At 42.0% G+C, this 23,075-nt stretch overlaps 1 protein-coding gene across 2 annotated transcripts in view; it reads left to right on the top strand.

Annotated features, from left to right (window-relative positions):
• Window positions 1-23,075, top strand: part of UNK (unk zinc finger) — an 874,631-nt gene that overhangs the window by 231,832 nt on the left and 619,724 nt on the right. For both annotated transcript variants that reach the window (XM_044084965.1, XM_044084967.1), the window contains 2 exons: window positions 15,213-15,389; window positions 15,483-15,613. In XM_044084965.1, coding sequence (XP_043940900.1) covers window positions 15,213-15,389; window positions 15,483-15,613 — 308 coding nt within the window. The remainder of the gene's footprint in view (window positions 1-15,212; window positions 15,390-15,482; window positions 15,614-23,075) is intronic.

Raw genomic sequence — 23,075 nt, 5'->3', positions numbered from 1 at the left:
GGGACAATTGCAGTTCAATCGGACAACATGTCCGTAGTATGGTACATAAACAAACAAGGGGGAACCAAGTCTTATCAACTATGCAGAGAGGCCATGAGAATTTGGCAATGGGCGGAGTCCACGGGTCGCTTTCTGATAGCAACGCACATCCCGGGGTTATCCAACGTCATAGCGGACAGGTTGAGCAGAGCCATCCTGTTACCTCACGAGTGGTCCCTCAAACAGTCAGTTGCGAAGGAAATTTTTCGCAAGTGGGGCCAGCCTTCCTGCGATCTGTTTGCGTCTCCAATGAACGCCAAATGCAGAAGCTATTTTGCCCTATTACCCCCTCCAGGGAAGTCCCCAGGGACGCTCTGGTTCACGATTGGCCCCGGGTCTCCTGTACGCTTTTCCTCCTGTTCCCCTGATTGCAAAATTTCTACAGAAAGCCAACAACCTGCAAAGGACAATTATCCTCATTGCCCCATTCTGGCCTCGTCAGATCTGGTTTCCCTTTCTTCTGGCACACCGAATTCGGGAACCCTGGATCCTGGACCCGGAGCCGGATCTACTGACCCACTCGTCAGGGGCTTCCCACCCGTCGCTACTCTCCCACAGACTAGCAGCTTGGCTGCTCCGCTTCGCTTCTTAGCCAGATCTGATCTTCTTTCCCCTGCAGTTCGAAATATCCTGGTGGCTTCTCATAAAGCTTCCACTACAAAAATTTACACTAGTAAATGGAAGCGTTTTGTGCACTGGGCAAATACACATCAATTGGACCCCGTGATAGCTCCTCTAAATAGGGTCTTGGAGTTTTTAACCGAACTGTTCCACCAAGGAGCTTCTCCTGCCACTTTGAGAGTGCAATTGGCTGCCATTTCAAACTTTCATGTGGAAGAAAGTGGGGCTCCTATTATGGCTCACAGACTTTGTAAGGCCTTTCTAAAAGGATCTTTCCATATTAGACCTCCAGTTAGAAGTCCTACATCACCTTGGAACTTGAACCTTCTTTTATCTCAGCTGATGCTACCACCTTTTGAACCAGCCTCTTCCTGTCCCTTGAAGTTTTTGTCATGGAAGACCCTCTTTTTGGTGGCTATTACATCGGCCAGACGGGTGTCGGAGCTTCAAGCTGTTTCCGTTAAACACCCTTATTTGATCTTTCACCCTGATAGAGTATCTCTTCGCACTAATCCATCTTTTCTTCCCAAAGTTTGCTCCGTTAATAATATTAATCAGTCCATTGAGCTCCCCACCTTTTTCAAAAACCACTCCAATAAGCTGGAATACATGTTACACAAGTTAGATGTTCATAGACAACTCAGATTTTACTTGGATAGAACAAAAGATCATAGAAAAACAGACCAGCTTTTTATAGCCTTTGCAGACAGCAAGAAGGGTATGGCAGTTACAAAACGAACCTTTCCAAATGGCTTTCAGATTATATTATTTTTGTTTATACTGCCTCGGAGCAAACTTTACCTGTCAAGCCCAAAGGGCACTCTACAAGATCAGTATCTACATCCCTGGCTCATGCAGCCCGCCTACCGTTAGACACTATTTGTGCGGCTGCTACTTGGTCTAAACCACATACATTCATTACTTATTACAAAGTAGACAGGATTTCTAGGGACAGGGCAACCTTTGGTTCCACTGTGCTCAGGAACGTTCTCCCGTGAGTTCCTCAGGAACATGGAGCTAGGGACGCTACCCAGGTGTAAGAACAAACGGCGAGATTGAACACTCTCACATATAGAAGTTATGTCCTTACCATAACGTTCCATGTGGAGTGTTCATCTCGCCTTTGTTCTTACATTCCCACCCTCCCACCCTCAGGAAGAACGTCCAGTTTAGGTGTCTGGTTTGGTTCTCCTGCTTCTGCCTTAAGCAGTTGTTGTGAATATATTTTTCAGCTATGTTGTTCTTGTTGGCATGAATGTGTTATATTCTCTCTGTTGACTTCTGGTTTGCTTGCAAACTAGATCTGAGGTAAAGGCAGAGGGGGATTGTGGGAGTTAGGTTGGTCTCGAGCTTCTTCTCGATGCAGAGCTTTGCCAAGCGGCCGACACGGAGCCGAGGATCGGCTCCGAACCCAGGTGTAAGAACAAAGGCGAGATGAACACTCCACATGGAACGTTATGGTAAGGACATAACTTCTATTTATCTGCCATCACCCAGAATGATACCGCAGTACAAGGACAAAATGATTGATTTCACAAATGGCTAAGTTTCTGGTGTCATTCAAAGGGAATCCAGTATCTGTCTGCTTGGGATGACATGGTCGACAGACCACGATGCTTTGCCACAGATGGGCTGCACCTGTCGCCCCTAGGATTCCGGATACTGGCTAAGGTTCTTGCTGCCCCAATAGTGCCTTTTTTAGGCAGGGTTCAAGTAACAAACTCACCACCATAACAGGAACAGGCAAGCAAAAACTGAGGGTAATGCTACTCAATGCTAGAAGTCTAAATTTCAAAATGCACTCACTCGAGGCACTCCTTAAAATGGAGAACATCGATATCTGTGCAGTGACTGAGACCTGGTTCAAGGCTCCAGAGAGCACCCCTGCACTACCAGGCTATAACTCATACCACACTTTTCGGCCATCTAACCTGGACCGAAACACCAAAGGTGGGGGTGTGTCCATATTCATTAAGGATATCCACACCTCCAGGCTAGTTGCTCAGCATAATGCATCCGAGGTTATCCAAGTGCAACTAACTCTTGGCAAAACTGCAATCCAAATTGTAGCTTGCTACAGATCCCCCACCATGCCCCATGATTCCCACTCCTCTTTTCTTGATGTACTGGAAAATATTAGGGTTCAACCAAACACCCTAATAATGGGTGACTTCAACTACCCCACCATTAACTGGGAAAAGTACTCTTGTACCAACTCCTTAGCTGAACGCTTTCTGGAATTCATAAACTCCAATGCCCTAGATCAATTTATCCACACCCCCACCAGGGGCAACAATATCCTAGACCTAGTCATTACCAACATGAATGACCAGTGCTCCACACCTGAAGTCAACTCCTCGTTGGTCCGATCTGACCATAAACTAATCACACCTTGATATCCACATCCCACCCCCAATTAAGGAAACCACAGTAAGAAATTTCTCCAAAGCCAACTTCATGCTTCTTAAGACAGAAGTAGTGAACTTCATGACTCCCATGCAGATGGACAATACAGTTACAACTGCTGAATCCTACACAAATGCACTTTATAAGCACTTATACGAGTGCATGGATCGTGCTATCCCAAACAGAACCAAGACACTATCCTCCAAAAAAAGGAAGCCAATCTTGTGGTCCCCTGCCATAAACAAACTGTACAACAGAAGGAAGAAACTGTTGCAAAAGAGAGTAAAATCCCATGAGTGGAGAAGCTCCCTGGTCAGCCTCAGTAAGAAGCTGAGATCCCTTATAAGATCCTCCAAAGCTAGCTATGAAAATAAAATTGCCAGTAATTCCAAGGACAACCACAAAGCATTCTATAGCTATGTCAAGAATCTCAATGGCAACACCCAGATCTGCTCTGAGTTACAGCACAAAGGCATGAAAATTACAGAACCAACTGATATTTCCAACATCCTGGCAGATAGGTTCAGTGCTAACTTTACCCTCCCTCACCCCCTAAAGGGCCCATATCTATACAGGAAGAATGCAGAGTCCCAGTAATCACAACTACGCAGGTGAAAGCTGCCCTCTTTAAAGCCAAAAACACAGCATCCATGGGACCGGACAACATCCTAGGCTGCGTTTTACATGAACTTCAGAATGAACTGGCTCCCCACTTAAGCATCATGTTCAATAATAGCCTCGCATCAGGCTTTGTGCCCACTGAATGGCGCACAGCAACAGTTATCCCACTCCACAAAGGGGGAGCCACCACTGATCTTGGGAACTATAGACCTATTAGCCTGACGAGCCTGGTCTGCAAAGCCATGGAACGTATCATCATGGAACTCATAAACAAAGACATTGGTAACCTCCAAACTCTGGATCCCACCAAGTTCGGGTTTGTGAAAGCAGAGCATGCCTCCTGAACCTGATCGACTTCTTTGAGGCAGTCACCAAAGCCGTAGATGAGGGTAAAGTGGTTCACACAGCCTATCTTGACCTCGCCAAGGCTTTTGACACCATCCCCCATTCTGGAATTATAGCTAAACTCAATAAACTAGGCATAAATCCCTACGTCACAAGATGGGTTGCCAACTGGCTCACTGACAGAACCCACACTGTAAAAGTTGCAGACTCCAAATCTGACCTCAAACCAGTGACAAGTGGAGTACCACAGGGTTCCATCCTGGGACCGCTCCTGTTTGGTATCTACTTCTCTGAAGTACAGGCTAACACAGAAGGCCTCTGGCTAACGAAGTTCGCAGATGACTGCAAACTAGGAACCATAGTCAAGTCCCCAAATGATGTGGACATCCTACAGAAGGGCCTCACTGAGACAGATGCCTGGTGTGAGAGCCATGGCCTCAAGCTCAATGCCAAAAAGTGCAGTGTCATCCCCTTTGGTAAAAACTCTGTACCCATGAACTACCACATAGGCAGCAATCTACTTAACACCGAATGCGTGATAAGAGACCTTGGGACCCAGGTGGACAGTAGTCTCTCCTTTGATAGTCACATCGCCACAGTAGTTAGGAAGTCCTTCTACATGGCACACCTCATCATAAAAGGGTTCTCATCCAGGAAAAAAGAGGGTCATCGTTACCGTGTACTCATCACTCATTAGACCCATTATAGAGTACAACGCCCCTTTTGGAATGTACCTCACAAGACATCTGCAGCAGCTGGAAAGGCCACAGAAGTACCCCACAAAGAGGATTACTGGACTCAAACAAATGCCCACCACTGACCGCCTCAAAAAACTCTAGCTTTACTTCGTAGCATATCGCCTACTCAGAGGTGATCTCTGCCTAACATACAAAGCTATGTCAAACCCAGAGCTGTTGGACATGCTACACCTAAAGAAATCCCAATCCCACCAAGGTACATGCTCTAGGGAACTAAACCTTGTCACCACAATAAACAGGACATGCTGGAGGGATAGATTCCTATCCCAGAGACTTCCCATACTCTGGAACAGGCTACCCATCTATGTCAAGCAAAGTTCTCCATTAGCACTCTTCAAGAAAAATCTTGATGAGTGGATGGGAAATAGGAAATACACCCCGGGGATCACTTCTGTGTGTCTGCTCGTCAGTGGCACAGGAAAATAACTTTCTTGGGTGGCGTAAGCCAGGGAACCTTGTTGGCTAGGCTTGCATAGGCCCTTGGGCCAATAGCCTAGTACCTACCTATGAACCTATGCTCTTTTCCCCAAATTAGTACCAGTTAAGTCATCCATCCAGAGTTCATATCGGCGCTCTGATTTCTTTCACTAGAAGAACAGAAGATCAGCTTGACGCTTGAAGACTTTAATAATTTTATAGGTTGGCTTCTTAACACATGTGGCATCACAACATATTTGAAAAAGTTTCCTTCCCTTCATATGATGTTTCCTACTTATTTTGATCTTAATTCCATAACCAGTAGTTTGTGCTAGTGTAGATAATATTGATGTATCCACAACATGTCCAATTTAGGCACAAGTAACCACTCTCCAGACCCAGTTTAGAATTTTCATTCCTGATGCAGAGCAAATGTGTTCTTGTCGTTCAGATACTCTATTTACTTGTAATTGTTTTCAACCATAGACTATGCTTTAATTTACATTGTTTATCCAGTTGTCCGGTATTATTTTTAGTTTAGCCATTATAGTACCTTATGTATATAAGATGAGCAAGTCTGTTTATTCTGCCTAACTGTTGCCACTAGCTTAAGGTAGCTGATGACCCCCCCCCCCCAATAATCCTAGCCCTGTGGGAATCCTAATCTCAAACCATCAACCACTATAAAGATCTAATGATATGGTGACATCTGCCTTTTGTAAAGAGCCTGAACAAACCCTATCCTGTCAGACCTGTTAAGACATACGCAAGTTCAATGGCATTGCAAACATCCACTCAAGGGAGCTCAGTCTCTTTTGCAACATAAAACAGGACATGGAGGGATAGTTATGTATCACTGAGAATATCGCTTCTGTGGCATTGTCTTCTTCTCCACATAAAGCAAAGTACTTCTGTTACTCTGCTCAAATGAAATTTGGATGACTGGATGGAAAGTCATAAATTCACCTCCAATTAGCATCCATGTCCCTTACAGAAAGGGAAAACGACCAACATGTCAATGTTCAGCCTGCCTCTGGGGTATTAGTACACAAAATGTAAGGGCTACAAAACTATCATGGGAATGTAAGGCTAGGCTTCTTAAGAACTTCACAAGTCAGTAGCTCAGTAAGTACTTATGAATATTGATATCCTGGAGGTGAGAACAGTCCTTTTAGTATTGCAGGTACTTCTGCAATTACTGTCCACTCTGGCAGCTTATTATTAGTGAGGTACATCAATGAACAGGAGGGAGTCGGGTCCTGTCTAGTGTGCTGGCAGTTCATGGGACTCTGGGAATGGGCGAACTGTTTGTGTTACTCTTTGATAGCATCACACATACTCAGCCTAGCTGTGCAGTCGATGTCTTCTGATATCATATGAGTGGTTCCCAAGTCTAGTAACACCATGGATGATTTTCTAGCTTTGAGAGAAGCCTTTTTTGATCTGTTTGCCTCTCTAACCAACATCAAGTACAGCCAATTTTCCCTAATTCCTTCTCAAGGTTTGGAAACCCATCAGTGGCCTATGAAACTAGTGTATGTTTCTCTCTTTCCCAGTACTAATGAAATTTCTGTGCAAGCGAAAATGGGCAAATCACTGGTAATTTTCATAGCCCCATTATGGCCTTAGCATGATTCCCCTATTATTGCCTTGTCTACTAAAAGAACATCCTGTTCTAGAGCCTCACCCTGGTCTGCTGAGACATCTCTGTGGCAGGCATCACCTGGACCTGTATTTCCTCAAGCTATTTATATGATTTCTCTGATTTCATTAAGGGCCATAGATCCAGATTACCCTTCTGCTACAGTTCTACATTTGTAGAACAAAATGACACCGCAAAGACAATTTTTCATCTCTTTTGCTGAAAGCAGATTAGATTGAAATAAATCCACCCTCAAACTGCCCAGGAGTCTGTCCAAATGCTTTTTCTTCTGTTATCATTCCAGTAATAAGCCTGTTCCATGGAAGCCAAAGGCGCATTTTGTAATGGCCATGTCTACCTCATTAGCTTTTTTTCCAGGAATTCCTCTGCAGGTGACATTTGTTCCAGCACAACATGGGCTTTGCTGCACAAGACACTGTAAAGTAGTTGTGATCTCAAGATGTAGATCCTTCGTCAGGGCCATCATCCTAATGGGCATTCTGTCTTGATAGCTTCCAGGTGGTTGTAGGTGAAGATTGTGTCCTGAAGTTGAAATGGACACACAGAATCATGTAAGATACAAAAACATTTCTACATACCCCCCACCTTCCTCCTTCTACCACCTTAAAATACACCTCAACAAAGATCTAGTTGACTATACCCAAGGCCTTCCAGCAGCATACCATATAGGGCAGACTTGATCTCGGAGTAACAAGAGGAGCTTGAGCTTTAGGAAAGCCCTGTTGGTGGCCATTGCTTAAGAAGAAGTAAGCAGACCTGGATCATGAGGAAATAATGTTGTGGTAAGCACATAACCTTTTTCTAATGTCTGTGCTTTATTGTTAAATCTAAACTTCCTGTAACTCGGAGACATTAGTAACATCTATATATGTATATATATATATATATATATATATATATATATATATATATATATATATATATATATATATATATTTTTTTTTTGCATTTCATAACTGTAATTATTAACTGTCAGGCCGTATTACCCATCACAATCGTTAAACAGCTCCTTTAGTTTCAGCCAGATATGAAAATGAGTCAATTTACTTTTCTTACAGTTTAAATGTGCTGTTACATATAGAAAATAAAATACAATTAATATACAATGCTGTCTGTATCTAATAAACTTTAGGCTTGTGTGAAGATAAATTTTGCTTTTCACTGTACACATTCCCATTACTCAGAACATCAGCTAAATACAGATGTACCTGTAGTATTGTCCAGTGACAAGGGCACCTGACACCTTTCTGTTCCAGTTGATGCCTGTATTACTTGGTCCTTATAGTCATAGCAAGTACATGAACTAATTTACTCTCACTTTATGCTGAATACTGTAAACATTTTAACCAGCCTTCCAAAGTGAATCTGACTGTTCTTAAAAAAAAAAAAAAAAAAAAAGTAACAATACTCCCTGTCCCCTCTTAAATGACCATTGCTAAGCCTGTCGTAGCTTTTAAACAGGTAATGCTCTCATGTCATATCTTATGAAAAACACAATATTTAGATCTTTGAGCTTTCTTTTATTGAAATTTCCTTACTTTAGTAATGTTTGCTTACTTTCATAGCCCTTTTATATTAAGGTTTTCAGCCTTTTTTTGTAAAACTATTATAATACATTTCAGAGGTTTATATTTGAATTACCAGTGTAGTTCTTAGAACAGGGCTCAATGACCATGCTTCTGATCTGAACAGATAGTCTAGTCCTACTTAGTCTTAACTTTACTCAGTCACGTTATCGGTGCCCCCAAAACCTAGCTTCATTCAAGCTTGTTGTATAGTATACCCTGGTACCCTGGTTTCACACACATGTATTTGGGAGGACCTCTTTAATCACTTGCTGGAGGCCTCTCACTGCCTGCAGATGAACCTTATGTACATTTACTTGTAGAACTCATCCTAGGGATTCATTCTTTTATAAAATATTAAGCATTTGATCACTAAGCAGCAGTAACAAATATTCATTATGTTCTTTGCAACTGCTAGTATTGTTTATAGTTATATTTCAGTTTGCATTTGATTCTACTACTACTACTACTACCGTCTTTCGGCTTTTCCCGGTTAGGGGTTGCCACAGTGGAACAGTGGAACACTGATCAGCAGTGAATTTTTTAATGGTGTCGAGTTACCAGCCCGGAGCCCAACCTTCAAGGAAGGCACACCCACACATGCATGCACCTACCTGCATGTCTTTAAATTCATTCGACTGCGGGGAGGACATGCAGACTCCACACAAAAGGCGCTCCAGCCAAGAATCGAACCAAACATTACATACATAACTCATTTACCGATTACAACACTGACCCCTATTTTTTTTCTTTTGCTTTTATTACTTGGTGAGAGAAAATCAAGAACCACTGTAACTACAACATATTTACCTGTGTTTTTGTCATACATGTAGTTTGGGAAGCCTCTTGTATACTTTTATTTGCATTGCATAGCCTGTAAAACTTCCCATCTGTTACATGGGAGAATGAACCCCTCTTTCTCAGCACTTTGGAGTTCTCTTCCATATTTGTATCCACAGTGCCAAGAATCCTCACTTCTATATTTATTTACTTTAAACTAACTGTGTTTCCCTGTGTATTTATCTAATCAAAGCTGCCAGTTTACAAAGTGACATGGTCTTATAGAAACAACCACTTTTTTCAAGTAGTCCATTGACGAAGCTATGCACATTGAAATTTGCTGTCAGTTCTTATTACTCAAGTTTTACAGGAAGGTCGTACTAGCAACAGTGGGAAGCAATGCAGTCCAGAAATAACTGTACTTATCAAGGCTCCCACGTGCATTTTCTTGCAAATTACATTTAGAGGTTCCATACCTCCTGCTGGCAACAAGGTTATTCAAATGTCTGTTAAATTATTGGGCATTTGGTATTTCTTTCTCAAGACAACAAATCCTAGGTTCCCTAGTCATAGCCATTGGGGTGTAAAACGCATATAATCTACTCCTACTTATTGTTGCTGCCCCTGTAATGCTATCCAATACGTAACAACCCTGCTCCATACCTTTAAGGTGCCTGCCATTGCTTTTCATGTAGCCGGTCTTCCCTGTTGCATATCAGTAAACTTGCCCACTACTCCTGCCTCAGAGGGGTAAATAATCTTTGAGGTACCGCAACACCCTGAAAGGAGACCAACTCTCCTTATATTGTATTCATATCATTTGGACTAAAAAAATGACCATTTCAATAATTGGAATACATAGAAAATTACTAGTTATGAGTTCTTGTGTACATACATAACACTCAGCAAATGTCATATTTGTTTAGATGAAAATTTATAAAATATGATTGTTCTCCTTTTTTTCATTAAAAAAAAATCTTGGAAACTTAGAGTTTAGTCATAAAATATAAAATATGTAACATGTCTCTATGTTTGGGGAGACTGTCCCTCTGCTAGGGATGCCTTGTCTTTGTTGCTTTCTGTGTTTAGAAGATGGTCTGTTTTCCACAGCTAACCACTGAAGTGACTTTCTCAGTCCATTGCCCATCCTCCCAGATATCATTGTTTTCTTGCAGTGGTAGATCACCAGTATTTTTTTTAACTCAAACATAAATCCCATAGCTGTTAGTGGCTTACCTCAAGAATCAGGGACAGATCTAGAAATAATCAGTCACAGTCAAGGTCACTTTTTTCAAATATTAGTACTGTTAAACATGTACCTGCGGTGGTGGTGCTGTGGTAGCGTTGTCGCCTCACAGTAAGCCGCTGTCCGGTTCAATTCTCAGCTAGAGCGTCTTCTGCGTGGAGACATGCGTGAATGGGTGTACCTTCGTTGAAGGTTGTGCGTCAGGCCTAGCAAGCCGGTATGTAAAAATCAACTTCCAATCATTAGCGGACCGGAGTTCTGCTGTGGCGACCCCTAAAAGCCGAAAGACGCAAACAAACAAGTACTGTTAACATGAGGGGTTGATACAATAAGAATGTAAAATAACATGAATTTTTTGAAGTAAAAGAAATCTGTAACTCTAATTACTGTCATTATTTATTAAGTGTAATCTACCACTTTTTTCTTATATTGGCAGTTGTAGGAGGGCTTATGAGGGACATTTGAGAGCTCACTCAAGTATACTTTTTAAAGTTGACTGTACATCAGTAAAAATGTTCACTCATTGGAAAGAAATTCTTGAGAAAGGATAGATATAGCATCCTTTACTTCATTTGTTTGTGTGACTTCCAAGAATTGGGCTCATTTGATACTGAATAGTAAGGATATTCTGTTTTGTCCTACCTTATGGACTTTACCTATTTGGCCGAGCAAAGACAAACTTTCATCCCTAAGGTACCAGTTCTCAAGCCTAACCAATATAGATCAAAGTTGCTTGGTTGAAAAACTTAATGTACTCTTTCGAATCTAATACAGTTTACCTGTGAGCCAGTCCAGATGTCAAACTGTCCTTCATTAACACAATACAGTTTTGGTTGCATTTATCTGCATTTATTGACTGATGCATATTTGTTTGTGTGTTCCTTTATTTGCTTACTTAATTGCAGTTTTTTTTTTGCCATAGCCTTTGATCCACAAATTGTGTGTTTGTCATAAAGCATGTCATCAGGTAGTGCAGTACTGGATTTATGTTTCCTAGGTAAATTGTAGAGAGATACAGCCCATGATTGCATTCCTGAAAAAGAGGTTTCATCTTTAGTGAGGATAAGGCAGTTGAACGTTTGTGTGTATGTGTTAAGAAGTGAGATCAACAGTAGCAAAGATATATTGCCTGCAAGTTAAAATGAGTAATTTTCTTTTTTTAAATAATCTTTTTGGTCATTCATGTCTGCTTATCTAGCCTGTTCCACTAATCATTTTGTCATATGATTCCATCTGTTCTTCTTAGTTTTGGCCATTGATAGGGGGTGCAATAAGTGTTGTGTAGTAATGGGCTGTCACCCCAGGCAGACTAGCTTTCTTTTTCTGATGCATCTAAACTCCATTTGTATATCTGCCATACCTCTACTGTACCTGGATGCTAATGCTTCCCCTAAGTACTCTGGTTTCCACAACAGCATTTACAGAGACAGAGACAGACACACACATACACCTTCCCCTCCAATCCCAGGAGGGGTAAGCCAACAAGTGCCATTCTTTTCTCAGCCCCTCCCAGTACCTTCTGCAGCTTCTTACCTGTTTATCAAAAGCAGGCTGTCTACATTGTTGAAGTAGTTCTACACATGTACAACATCGGAAATGGCCTACATTTGTATAGTATCAAAATCTGAAATTCTGGAGGCTGTACAGTAGAAAGAGTTGAATACTGTATGGAATCTGATTCAGAGAAGGGAGTGTGTGCGCATTTTGGTGTGGGGACGGTTGTCTGTGATTTGGTGGACTGTATGGCCAGTGAGTCAAGGCAAACCCTTTTAGTTATGGAAGGTGCCAGTTGTAGCAAGAGGCTTAGAAGGCAATGTATAAAATTAAAAAGAAACTTTGAATCATTTGTTGTTGATTGTGTCTTTAGAAGCAGGCTGTACTTCTTTGCAGGTGAACTAAGTTTGTATGTGGACATGTGTTTCCAATCTTTGGGATGGAAATTGCAAGAAACAATATAACTATTGCTACTTTGGCAAGCCAGAGAGTCTTTTGTCTCAGAAGGCATAGCATCCAGTTGTTATAATCATGCTCACTGGAGGCATGATATTAAAGCCAAATGGCAGAGACTCAAGATTTTTTTTTGTATTTATTAGTATCACATATTACGTACCGACACGTTTATACATTCAGTTGTAAAATAGAAACCAAACCATTATAATGATATTTTTCTTTTCCTGCATTATAACAATATGATTTCTTTCTAAACAATTATTCAGTTTAAAGTTGCACACATTGCTCAGGTCCTGCCTTTCCTGAAATCACTCCTCCTTATCCTGAAGATGTTTCTATATGTCTCATTCCCATAGATTCCGCTTATTTCTGTTTACTCTGTTCTCTCCCCTTTTCTAACGATCCTATCTCCAATACTTTACAATTTTTAATAATTCTGTTTTGGTTTTAATTTCCGTTTTCTAGTAATTTTTTTTTTTTGGCAGACAACTGCATTAACATTAGTAGGGCATTACTTTATCTTGGCAATTCAGTTTCATATCCCACTTAAAAGAATTATTTCCTTAAAGTAATTTGCTCCTCCAGCATCTTAGAAAAGGACCATGTAAGGAATTTTAAAATTTTACCAACTCGTTGCATTTGGGGGGGGGGACTTCTTTCCATATACCCCTCTCTTTTCCATCAAACCTCCAACAATTGCCTATGGAAAAATTCTCTGAAGTCTACTTTAGGTATATAAATACATTTTTATACATTATTTAAGCAATAACCCACGCCTGGGTGTGGGTAATGCTGGATTTACCCACGGCTGGTGTGGTTTGGTCACGAGGGCGAAACCCGAGTGGCCAAACGGACAACCATGGGTAAATCCAGCATTACCCACACACAGAAGTAGGTTATTACTATTATACAATGACATTATTTAAGAAAAAAAATACTTTTTTTAAATAATGGCATTGTATAATGCATCTATGCTGCCCTTCTGCAGCTGTCTGGTATTCTGCGGCAGTTCTGATGTACTGCATATGCTTACGCAGTACATCAGAGCTGTGTGTGGAAGCAATGGAGAAAGCAAGATCTCCGTTGCTTTTTAAAAGGTGTCTCGCTATGTTAAAGGAGTTGAACATAGCAAGAAAGCTTTTAAAAAAGCAACGGAGATCTTCCTTTCTCCTTTGCTTTTTTTACAGCTGTCTCACTATGTTAAACCCGTTTAACATAGCGAGACCACTTTAAAAAAAGCAACGGAGAAAGGAAGATCTCTGTTGTTTTTTTTTTAAGCTATGTTAAACCCGTTTAACATAGTGAGATTACAGCAACGGAGCTCTTCCGTTCTCCGTTGCTGTAACAAAAAAAAAGACTTATACTAATGGAAAAAGTCCGGGCGACTGGACATTTTCCATTAGTATAAGTCTGATTTACAATGGGCACGCTGACTAATCAGCGTGCACATTTTGGAATATTAATGGGGGGGTCATTGTATAATCTGTTATTAACCATGTGTAACTATTTTTTCCTGTATATATAGGTCTTGTTACGTCTTTTGCTGTATACTGTATTTTAACATATTGTGTAAAATTTTACTTACTGTGAAGCTTTTCTCCCCAGGTCTCCGCTGAAAATGGACCTGTGTCCAGTCGGACCATCCCGGTTAACAAATGTAAAATAAAAAATAAGTACAAATACTTCTATGCAAAAATCCTAAACCTTCTAGATTTGGTGCCATACTTGAGACATAAATATATCCTTCCATCATTTCTTTGTGTATTGCCTTTTCTCTCATTTCCCAGTCTTTATAACCTCTTCTGGTTGATCCTTATAATTGTCATGCATTATTGTATATGGGGCATACCTCTCAACCTCTTAGAACAAGAAATATGGACAAAGTCATAAGTAAAAGTGGGACAAAGTCCCAAAAAGAGGGACGATTTTTAAATATTGCTCTTACAAACTTGATAGAATAACAGGTTTTGCATTAGCATGAATTTTTTGAAGGTTATGAAGTCTGAAACTCAAATATCTGTCGTCATTTCCTAACTTCAATCTTTAATTATTTGCCACTAATTTGTCAGAAAAAGCACAATTTTATGAGAAACCGACCAAAAATATGAGGCAGAAATCTGTACACTTGAGGGGTATGTTATGGTCCTTATAATTATCCATTTTTTACCTCTGCTCCTGATGTAGGCTCACTATTAACTTAATCAGAGCTGCTCATTCATTTAACACTTCCCTATACACTTCTCTTTGCTTGTTTTCCATTGTCAATCCCTGGTAGGGAAGGCTGGCCTCAACCTGCAGTCCAAACTTCTCCTTGGCCTCATCCCATTCTGACTTTTCCTTATGTAGTTATTTGCTCCCTGTACCTTGGTAAATTTGCTAATTTTCTCCAACAAATTCCAGCTCTTTCACACCTATTTTCTAACTTCTATTTGCAATCATCCTTATTGGTAAAACTGTTCTTTCTCCACTCCCTTGTTGTCTTAATTCCCAACATATTTTCTGCTACTTTGTAAGTGTAATATTCTGTAGGGTGGTTGTTCTTAAGTGCCTGCAGCCAAAATCCTACTCTGCTTCATGCTTAAATATTCAAGAATGTTGAATAAAAACAATAAGTCAGTTATTATCATATTGATTACTGACTTACTGGCTTTATTACTGATCAGTATGATGATGATGAAGATAACTTGGGACTGAAGGCAAATGTATGGGATAGTTAAGGATTTAATGGGAACAAATGGTAAGCTAACCAAAAAGCTGATGTCAGGAAGTAGAAATGTATTCATTTTTTTTTTGTCTTTCAGCTGCCCATTTTTACACCGAACTACTGGGGACACTGAACGACGTTACCATCTACGTTATTACAAAACCGGAATATGTATCCATGAGACAGATTCAAAGGGTAACTGCACAAAGAATGGACCACACTGTGCTTTTGCACATGGACCACATGATCTGCGTTCTCCTGTTTATGATATCAGGTGTGGGTCTTATTAAAGTGTATTTTACATAATGTTATTTTTGTTGCTCAGGAATACAAGTAACCCTTTCTCATCTTGTTTGTCTCCTCCCAGGGAACTTCAGGCCATGGATGCACATCAGAATGGTCAGCTAGGTTTAGAAGGCTCACTTGAAGGACAGACAGCTATTGCAGCCAGCAATGCTATGATAGAGAAGACCTTAAGTGAGGAGCCAAGGTGGCAAGGTGAGGAACAGAGCATATTTGGGGGGGGGGGGGCACGTACATAATAATGTATAACCTTTATCTGTGCATTTTCTGATATTGTAAACTCTATTTGTTGTGTGTACAGATGTGGTGGTACACTTCAGTATGTTTGCTGAGCTCTTGGAGTCTTAAACACACATAATAGTCATGTATGTAGGTTGCTGTTAAATTCGATTTCCTTCAGAAACTCTTGAATTCTGTATATTAAAGATATCACATCACCACAGTAGTCAGGAAATCCTTTTATGTGGCACACCTCATCACAAAAGGTTTCTCATCCAGGAAAAAAAGAGGTCATTCTTCCCCTGTACGCATTACTCATCAGACCCATTATAGAATACAGCGCCCCTTTTGGTATGTACCTCACAAGACATCTACATAAACTTGAAAGGCCACAGAAATACCTCCCAAAGAGGATTACCAGCCTCAAACCAGATACCCTATGCAGAAGGTCTCTAAAACTTCAGCTTTACTCTGTCGCATATTGCCTACTCGGAGGCGATGTCTGCCTAACATACAAAGCTATGTCAAAATGCAAGACAGGGGCACAGGAATATAATTTTCTTGGGTGACGAAGCCAGGGTACCTTTTTAGTTGGGCTTATATAGGCCCTAGGGTGCCAATAGCCTAGTACCTGCCTGTAAACCTATGAACCTATAAACATTTTTGCTCACCCAGTATTTCTGACAGAGTAGTCTGCAGGGAATTTTTAAAGTCTGTCAATTCCTTACACTCTCAGAAATATGTTCCCATTAACCTCTTTTTTCTCCATCACACCTCTGACATTTGCAGTCTACCTGGTGAAAAATGTTTTGGAGTCTGCTTGGGGTATAAAAATACCTATACAAACACTTCCGAGTAAAAATACCATTGATGTTCATCGTGTTTCACTGTTACAGTCATGACTGTAGGGTTCTCCCCTGCCGGCAGGCAGCCCTCGGTCGGCCAGAATCCCAAAGTCTGGGTCCGGCGTCGGTTGTTCAACTCTGCTCCCTGACGTCAGAGCGCCAGGAGTATAAAGCTGACAACCGACGCAATCTTCTCCAGTCTTTCTTGCCGTGCGGTGATAGCAGTTCGCAAGTGCCGGTCGGTAGACTCCTGACGAATATTTTTACTTACTTCAGTCCGAAGACTTTCTTCACCTCTCAAAGCTAAGTACCCCGTTGGGGAAACTTTTTTCTTGCTCCACTCCGATGTCAGAAAAAGTTAATAATTGTATTTCATGTGGGAAGCAAATACCTCATAAGGATTTTCATTCTTACTGTATTCCTTGCTTAGGCCCTGACCACGATGTAGCTAGTTGTCGGTTTTGTGCTAGATTCAATCAGCGTACCATCAAGCGAAGGTACGATTTTGCTTTTCATTACTTCGATAAGCGCTTTAACTACAAAATGTTGTCGGACACGGTTCCATCTACCGGAGTTCACAGGCGTCGCAAGGATAAAGACAGGCCTCCGAGGTCCAAATCTGATGATAGTGCACATGTGGAGCCAGCTTCAGGTTTGGCCATCGTCAGTGAGGTGCTTTTGCAGCCCCTGTCATCGGCCATTTCAGAACCGACGGCTGAAACGGACTCTCATGAGGAGCCAACCAGGCCTTTAAATATCTCTGTTGCAGGACCTTCGGACAATGTTCCTTCCGATGGGTCCGGAGCCGCTGTGCAGGTACCGGCTTCTGAAGGGGTTTTCAGGCCTACTCAGCTTCAAGTAAAGGCAAAGCCAAAGACAAAGGCAAAGACTCCTTCTAAATCAAAGACTTCGGCACAGACCTCTTCTGAACCGGCTCCCAAGTCACAGAAACAGTTACTCAAGATGGCGGAGGATTTACTCACAATGATTAGGGGTTCTCATCCCCCTCCAGACAAGAGGCCAAGGCAGGATGTTTATTATGATTCCTCTGATCAGGCTTCTGTTTCCTCAGTTTCTTCTTCTGATCAGGAATATTCTTTCCCTCCTTATGAGGATTCTGATGCGGAAGATTCCATTCCTTCAGCTTCTCCTCCTGAGGATTTTTCTTTTGGGGAAACTCTGCATGAAATGAGGGAACATTTCCACTGGGAGGGACAGGAGTATTCAGAATCCAAGAAAAGACTGAGGGAATTTCTTCTTCTACCCCAACATAGACCCCTGGCTATTCCTCCTGTTTTGGATATTGTGGACGATGCCTTTTCAGAGGCTAATTTAACCCCTGATTCTTTTCCTCCTGCTCCTGTTAAGCCTGATAGGTACTTAAGGGTTCCTGATTCCCATCAGTTTTTATACAAGAATCCTACTGCTGACCCTGAAACCATTTCTCAGGGTCCTAAGGGTGTTAAGGCCGCTACTGCCAAAAATTCTATTCCTACTGAAAAGGATTCTCGAGCCTTGGAAAGATGGGGCAAAAAGGTGTACACTTCTGCTACTTTGTCCATTAGGGCTTTAAACTGTCAGTTTCATATGCTTAAATATCAGCAATTTCTCTTATCTGTCTTAAAACAAAAATTTACTTCCATTTCTGCCTATGCAGAGGATAAAGAATTACATGACTTATTGCATGCCGCTGAACAAGTTGGGAAGCATGTTTTACACTGTGGATTTGATGCCTTGGAGGCTTCTTGTAGGGCTGCGGCCTCTGGCACAGTCATTAGAAGACATGCATGGTTAAAGGAACAGAATTTACCTGAACAAGTAAAGGCTAAATTATTGGATGCTCCTGTTCAGCATAATGTTTTGTTTGGATCAAAAGCTGAAGAGGTGATTAAAAAGATGGAGGATAAGGCGAAATCCATGCAAACAGTTAAACATTTCTTACAAGTACAGCCTCCTAGATTTAGCAGGAATTGGCCATCAAAAAACTGGTCCTTTCCCTCTTCAGACAGGCCTCAAAGGGGTAGATATAGACGCTCCAGAGGGAGGCCTCAAACACAGGCTGCTTATAGACCAAGGCAGTGGACTGCTTCTACCCCTAGGGGAGGAGAGGACAGACCACAGTCTCAAAGGAAACAAACTCAATGACTCCCTCGGTTGGGCTGCAGGAACGTTTTGCCTGGAAGCCCCTCTCGGAGGAAAACTCTCTTTTTTACCAAAATTGGACTCCAATAACCCAGGACAAATGGGTTTTGGATGTGATTTTAAAAGGTTACAAATTCCATTTTCATACTTTGCCAAGGCCAAACGGCTGGCCAGACCTTCCAAAACATCAGTGGTCAGAGGCCTTAAACCAGGTGGAAGCTCTTTTGGCTATGAATGCCATAGAACCGGTACCTCTTTCAGAGATGGGAAAAGGGTTTTATTCAAGGCTCTTTCTAGTCCTGAGAAAGCAAAATTCACGGAGACGCATTCTTGATCTATCGGTCTTAAACACCTTTCTAGAGATTCCAAAATTCAAGATGCTTACTCTACAGCAGTTACTTCCAATGCTGTCCAAAGATGCATGGATGGTGACTTTGGATTTAAAGGAGGCATATTTACACATTCCCATCAGGCAGGATCACAGAAAATACCTCAGGTTCAAGGCCGGATCGAGGCACTTTCAATTCTCTGCACTGCCCTTTGGATTATCCACTGCGCCCAGGGTCTTCACCAAATGCCTGGCTCCAGTAGTAGCTTACTGCAGACTCAAGGAAATTCAAATATACCCTTATCTGGACGATTGTCTAATTCAGGCAGACAGCAAGGATGTCTTTCCAGCATCTACATTTTGTACAAAGCCTCCTCAAATTCCTGGGATTCTCTGAAAACATAAAAAAGTCAAATTTGACACCATCACAAGAGATAACTTTTCTGGGTGCTCTTCTAAACACTACAACCCAGATGGCTTTTCTGACATCCGAAAAACAATTACAGCTGGCATCAACTTTCAAAGCCTTGGCAACTCTAACCCATCTATCTGCAAGGCAATTCCTGCAGGCCTTGGGTTACATGGCCTCCTGCATCCTTCTCGTACCATATGCAAGACTACACATGAGGAAAATACAGTGGTACCTAAAAAGTGTATGGTCTCAGCATTACCACAGTTTGGACATACTGGTTCCTGTCCTTCCTTGCCTTCAAAAGGAATTTCTTTGGTGGTCCAGGGCATGTGCTCTAAACAAAGGCAAGCCCTTTCGTCTTCCTCCTGCCTCTCAGATTCTAACTACGGACGCCTCGGATTATGCTTGGGGAGCCCATTTTCAGGGCAATTGTCTGCAGGGCCTTTGGACAAAGGATCAGAAGCACCTGCATATCAACTTAAAGGAGATGTTAGCCGTTCAGAAAGCTCTATTGGCCTTCAGGAATCTCATACAGCCAGGACAGCTATTAATACGGACAGACAACACCACAGTTATGTGGTACATAAACAAGCAAGGGGGATCTCATTCCTACCCCCTTTGCTGACTAGCCATGGATTTATGGAACACAGCTCTAACTTGCAATCTGGATCTTCAAGCTCAGTTTCTACCAGGAAAACAAAACTTACTGGCAGACGGTTTGAGCAGAAACCTTTCGGATCCACACGAGTGGATGCTAGACACCAAAATATTCAGGATGATAACAGCAGTATGGGGATGTCCTCACATAGATCTCTTTGCATCCCATCTAAATCATCAGCTGCAGATTTTTTGCACCAGGACATTCCACAGACAGGCTTGGAAAGTGGATGCCCTGTCATTCAGTTGGAGGAACCTCTCGGGATATGCTTTTCCGCCTCTACCTCTTCTTCCACAAGTTTTATTGAAGATAAAACAGGACAAACCCAAGATGATAATCTTGTTGGCCCCGAATTGGCCTCGGCAGTTTTGGTATCCAACTCTAATAAACCTATGCCTGGAGCCCCCTTGGATTTTACCTCAGTCTCCGAACCTTCTGTCCCAACATCAGGGTCAGGTTCTACACTCTCATGTCAGAACTCTCAGCCTGGCGGCCTGGTTAATCCAGGGCCTTTGACTTCTTCTTTCCTACCCAAGCAGGTTATGGATGTCATTTTGGAAGCTAGACGTCCTAGCACTAGGAAATCTTATGCGGGAAAATGGAAAAGATTTTGTTCCTGGATGCAGGCTCAAGATTCTGATCCTCTTCTTCCTAACATTACTTTAATTCTACTTTACTTGACTGATCTCTTGCATAATGGTCTCTCTTTCTCTATCATTAAGATCCATGCTTCTGCTATTTCTGCTCATTATAATACAGACCCCCCCATCTTTTCCCACCAGCTCATGAGACAGTTCCTCAGAGGAGCTAAGAACTTAAGACCTCCTAGATCTCCTCCTATTCCTGCTTGGGATCTCAATTATGTTTTGGAAAAACTAACCTTGCCTCCTTTTGAGCCTGCCGCTTCTGCTGACATCAAGTTTTTATCTTGGAAGACAGCTATCCTGTTGGCACTAACCTCTGCCAGGAGAGTTTCAGAGTTACAAGCTCTTATGGCGGTGGAACCTTATATTATTTTTCATCAAGACAGGGTATCTTTGAGGACTAATCCGACTTTTATGCCTAAGGTGGTTTCCAAAGTGGCTTTAAATCAAACTATCCACTTGCCAACCTTTTTCCCCACTCCTCAAAATAAAGGGGAAAGGATCTTACATTCCTTGGATGTTCATCGACAGCTGCGTTTTTACCTGAACAGAACCAAGGACACCAGAAAATCTGAACAATTGTTGGTTTCTTATGCTTCCAGTTCCCAAGGTAAAGCCATTTCTAAACAAACCATTTCTAAATGGATTGCTCATGGAATCTGATTTTGTTATTCACACCATGGAAAGCAAATCCCAGGGAGTATACGAACTCATTCCACCAGAGCTGCTGCCACTTCTGCAGCTTTCCTCAGGGGAGTTCCTACCAAGGACATTTTGGAAGGTGCAACTTGGGAGTTCAGTGCATACTTTCTCTAAGCACTACAATTTGCCTCTCTACTCTAAGTCTAGGGCAGGCTTTGCCTCTGCAGTCTTGCAGAGCCTTTTAGCCACCCCTTCTTCTTTATGACTACCTCCCTTTCTTTCAGTTTTGGGATTCTACCCTACAGTCATGACTGCAACAGTGAAACACGATGAACGTAGTACAGTTGTGTACACCTACCATAAATGTAGATGCTCGAGTGTCTTCACTGTTGCAGTCTGGGTTTCCCTCCCTCCTGTCCCCTCTTCTTTTTACTTTTGTGTGGTTCCTTTTTTCACCATTCTTCTGAGGTGTATTTGCAAAGGTTTTGGGACCATTTTCATTTTGGAACTCCTGACATCTGGGGCAAGAAAAACTGGAGAAGATGGCGTCGGTTGTCAGCTTTATACTCCTGGCGCTCTGACGTCAGGGAGCAGAGTTGAACAACCGACGCCGGACCCAGACTTTGGGATTCTGGCCGACCGAGGGCTGCCTGCCGGCAGGGGAGAACCCTACAGTCATGACTGTAACAGTGAAGACACTCGAACATCTACATTTATGGTAGGTGTTACACAACTGTACTTTGTGTATTTGGGAGCCATATATCTTCCCATTATTTCTTTGGGAATTGCTTATCCAGTTTCTCTTCCCAATCCTTTCTACCCTCATTTGATTAATTCCTATAGTTGTCATGCAATGTTTTATATGCCCTACTAATTACTCCCTTTTTAACAGCAGCTTCTGTTCCGGATTCTACAAAAAAAATCTACCAGTGCTCATCTTTCACTTAGGATCTCTGCAGAAGGAACCTCTCAGTCAGCCAGTTCAGGCAAAGTCGTTAAGAGACATGCCTGGCTGAGGCTTTGCAGGTTTGCGGACCGTTTTAAGGCATCATTCGTTAATGCCCCCTTTGACAGTTCCTCTTTGATTGGACCATCAGTTAAAGAAACTCTTACCTGCAGTAAGCAGGAAAGTAAAATATTATTTGCTGTAGGAATTGCATTTTCTTCCACCAGTGGGCCTTCTTCAAGATCCATTGAAGTGGGAAGAACATGTGGATCTGTAAGTCTCAAGGGTCTTTCCCGGATACGCAGGATGAATCCTCTTCTAGAAGCAGAGGGAGAGGATTTAATGGTCGATGCAGTCCCAGAGGGAGAGGGGCTCCACAAAACTAGGGCTTTAGAGAACCATTCTCCGACAGGAACTATCGGCGCTCCTGAGAGGCTGCCTGACTGTCCTACTCTGGAGGCAGTCGAGGGCAGACGTGTTAAATATAATTTCCAGAGGTTACTATATTAACTTTTTCCTTACGCTGAGTTCTGGAAGATATCTGCCCGATGTGCCACCCAGTCAGGGAGAGGGTCTTTCTAGAGGTTCAAAAACATCTAGAAAAGAGAGTCATCCAGGAGGTCCCAACCAAACATCGAGGATGCAGAAATTTCACTTATTTTTGGTACCAAAGAAAACAGGGGACTTTCGACTGGTCCTGTACTTCAGCAGTCTGAATTTGTTTGTAAAGAAGTCAAAGTTCTGCATGCTTACGGTATGGACCATTCTGCCACTTCTAAGCAAGAATGATTGGATGTCCTATATAGATGTCCAGGATACAT

The sequence above is a fragment of the Protopterus annectens genome, chromosome 10.part0 (assembly GCF_019279795.1).
Source record: "Protopterus annectens isolate FY-2018-M chromosome 10.part0, PAN1.0, whole genome shotgun sequence".
In the NCBI taxonomy this organism is placed as follows: Eukaryota; Metazoa; Chordata; order Ceratodontiformes; family Protopteridae; genus Protopterus; species Protopterus annectens.
This window is presented reverse-complemented; position numbering and strand designations above follow the sequence as displayed.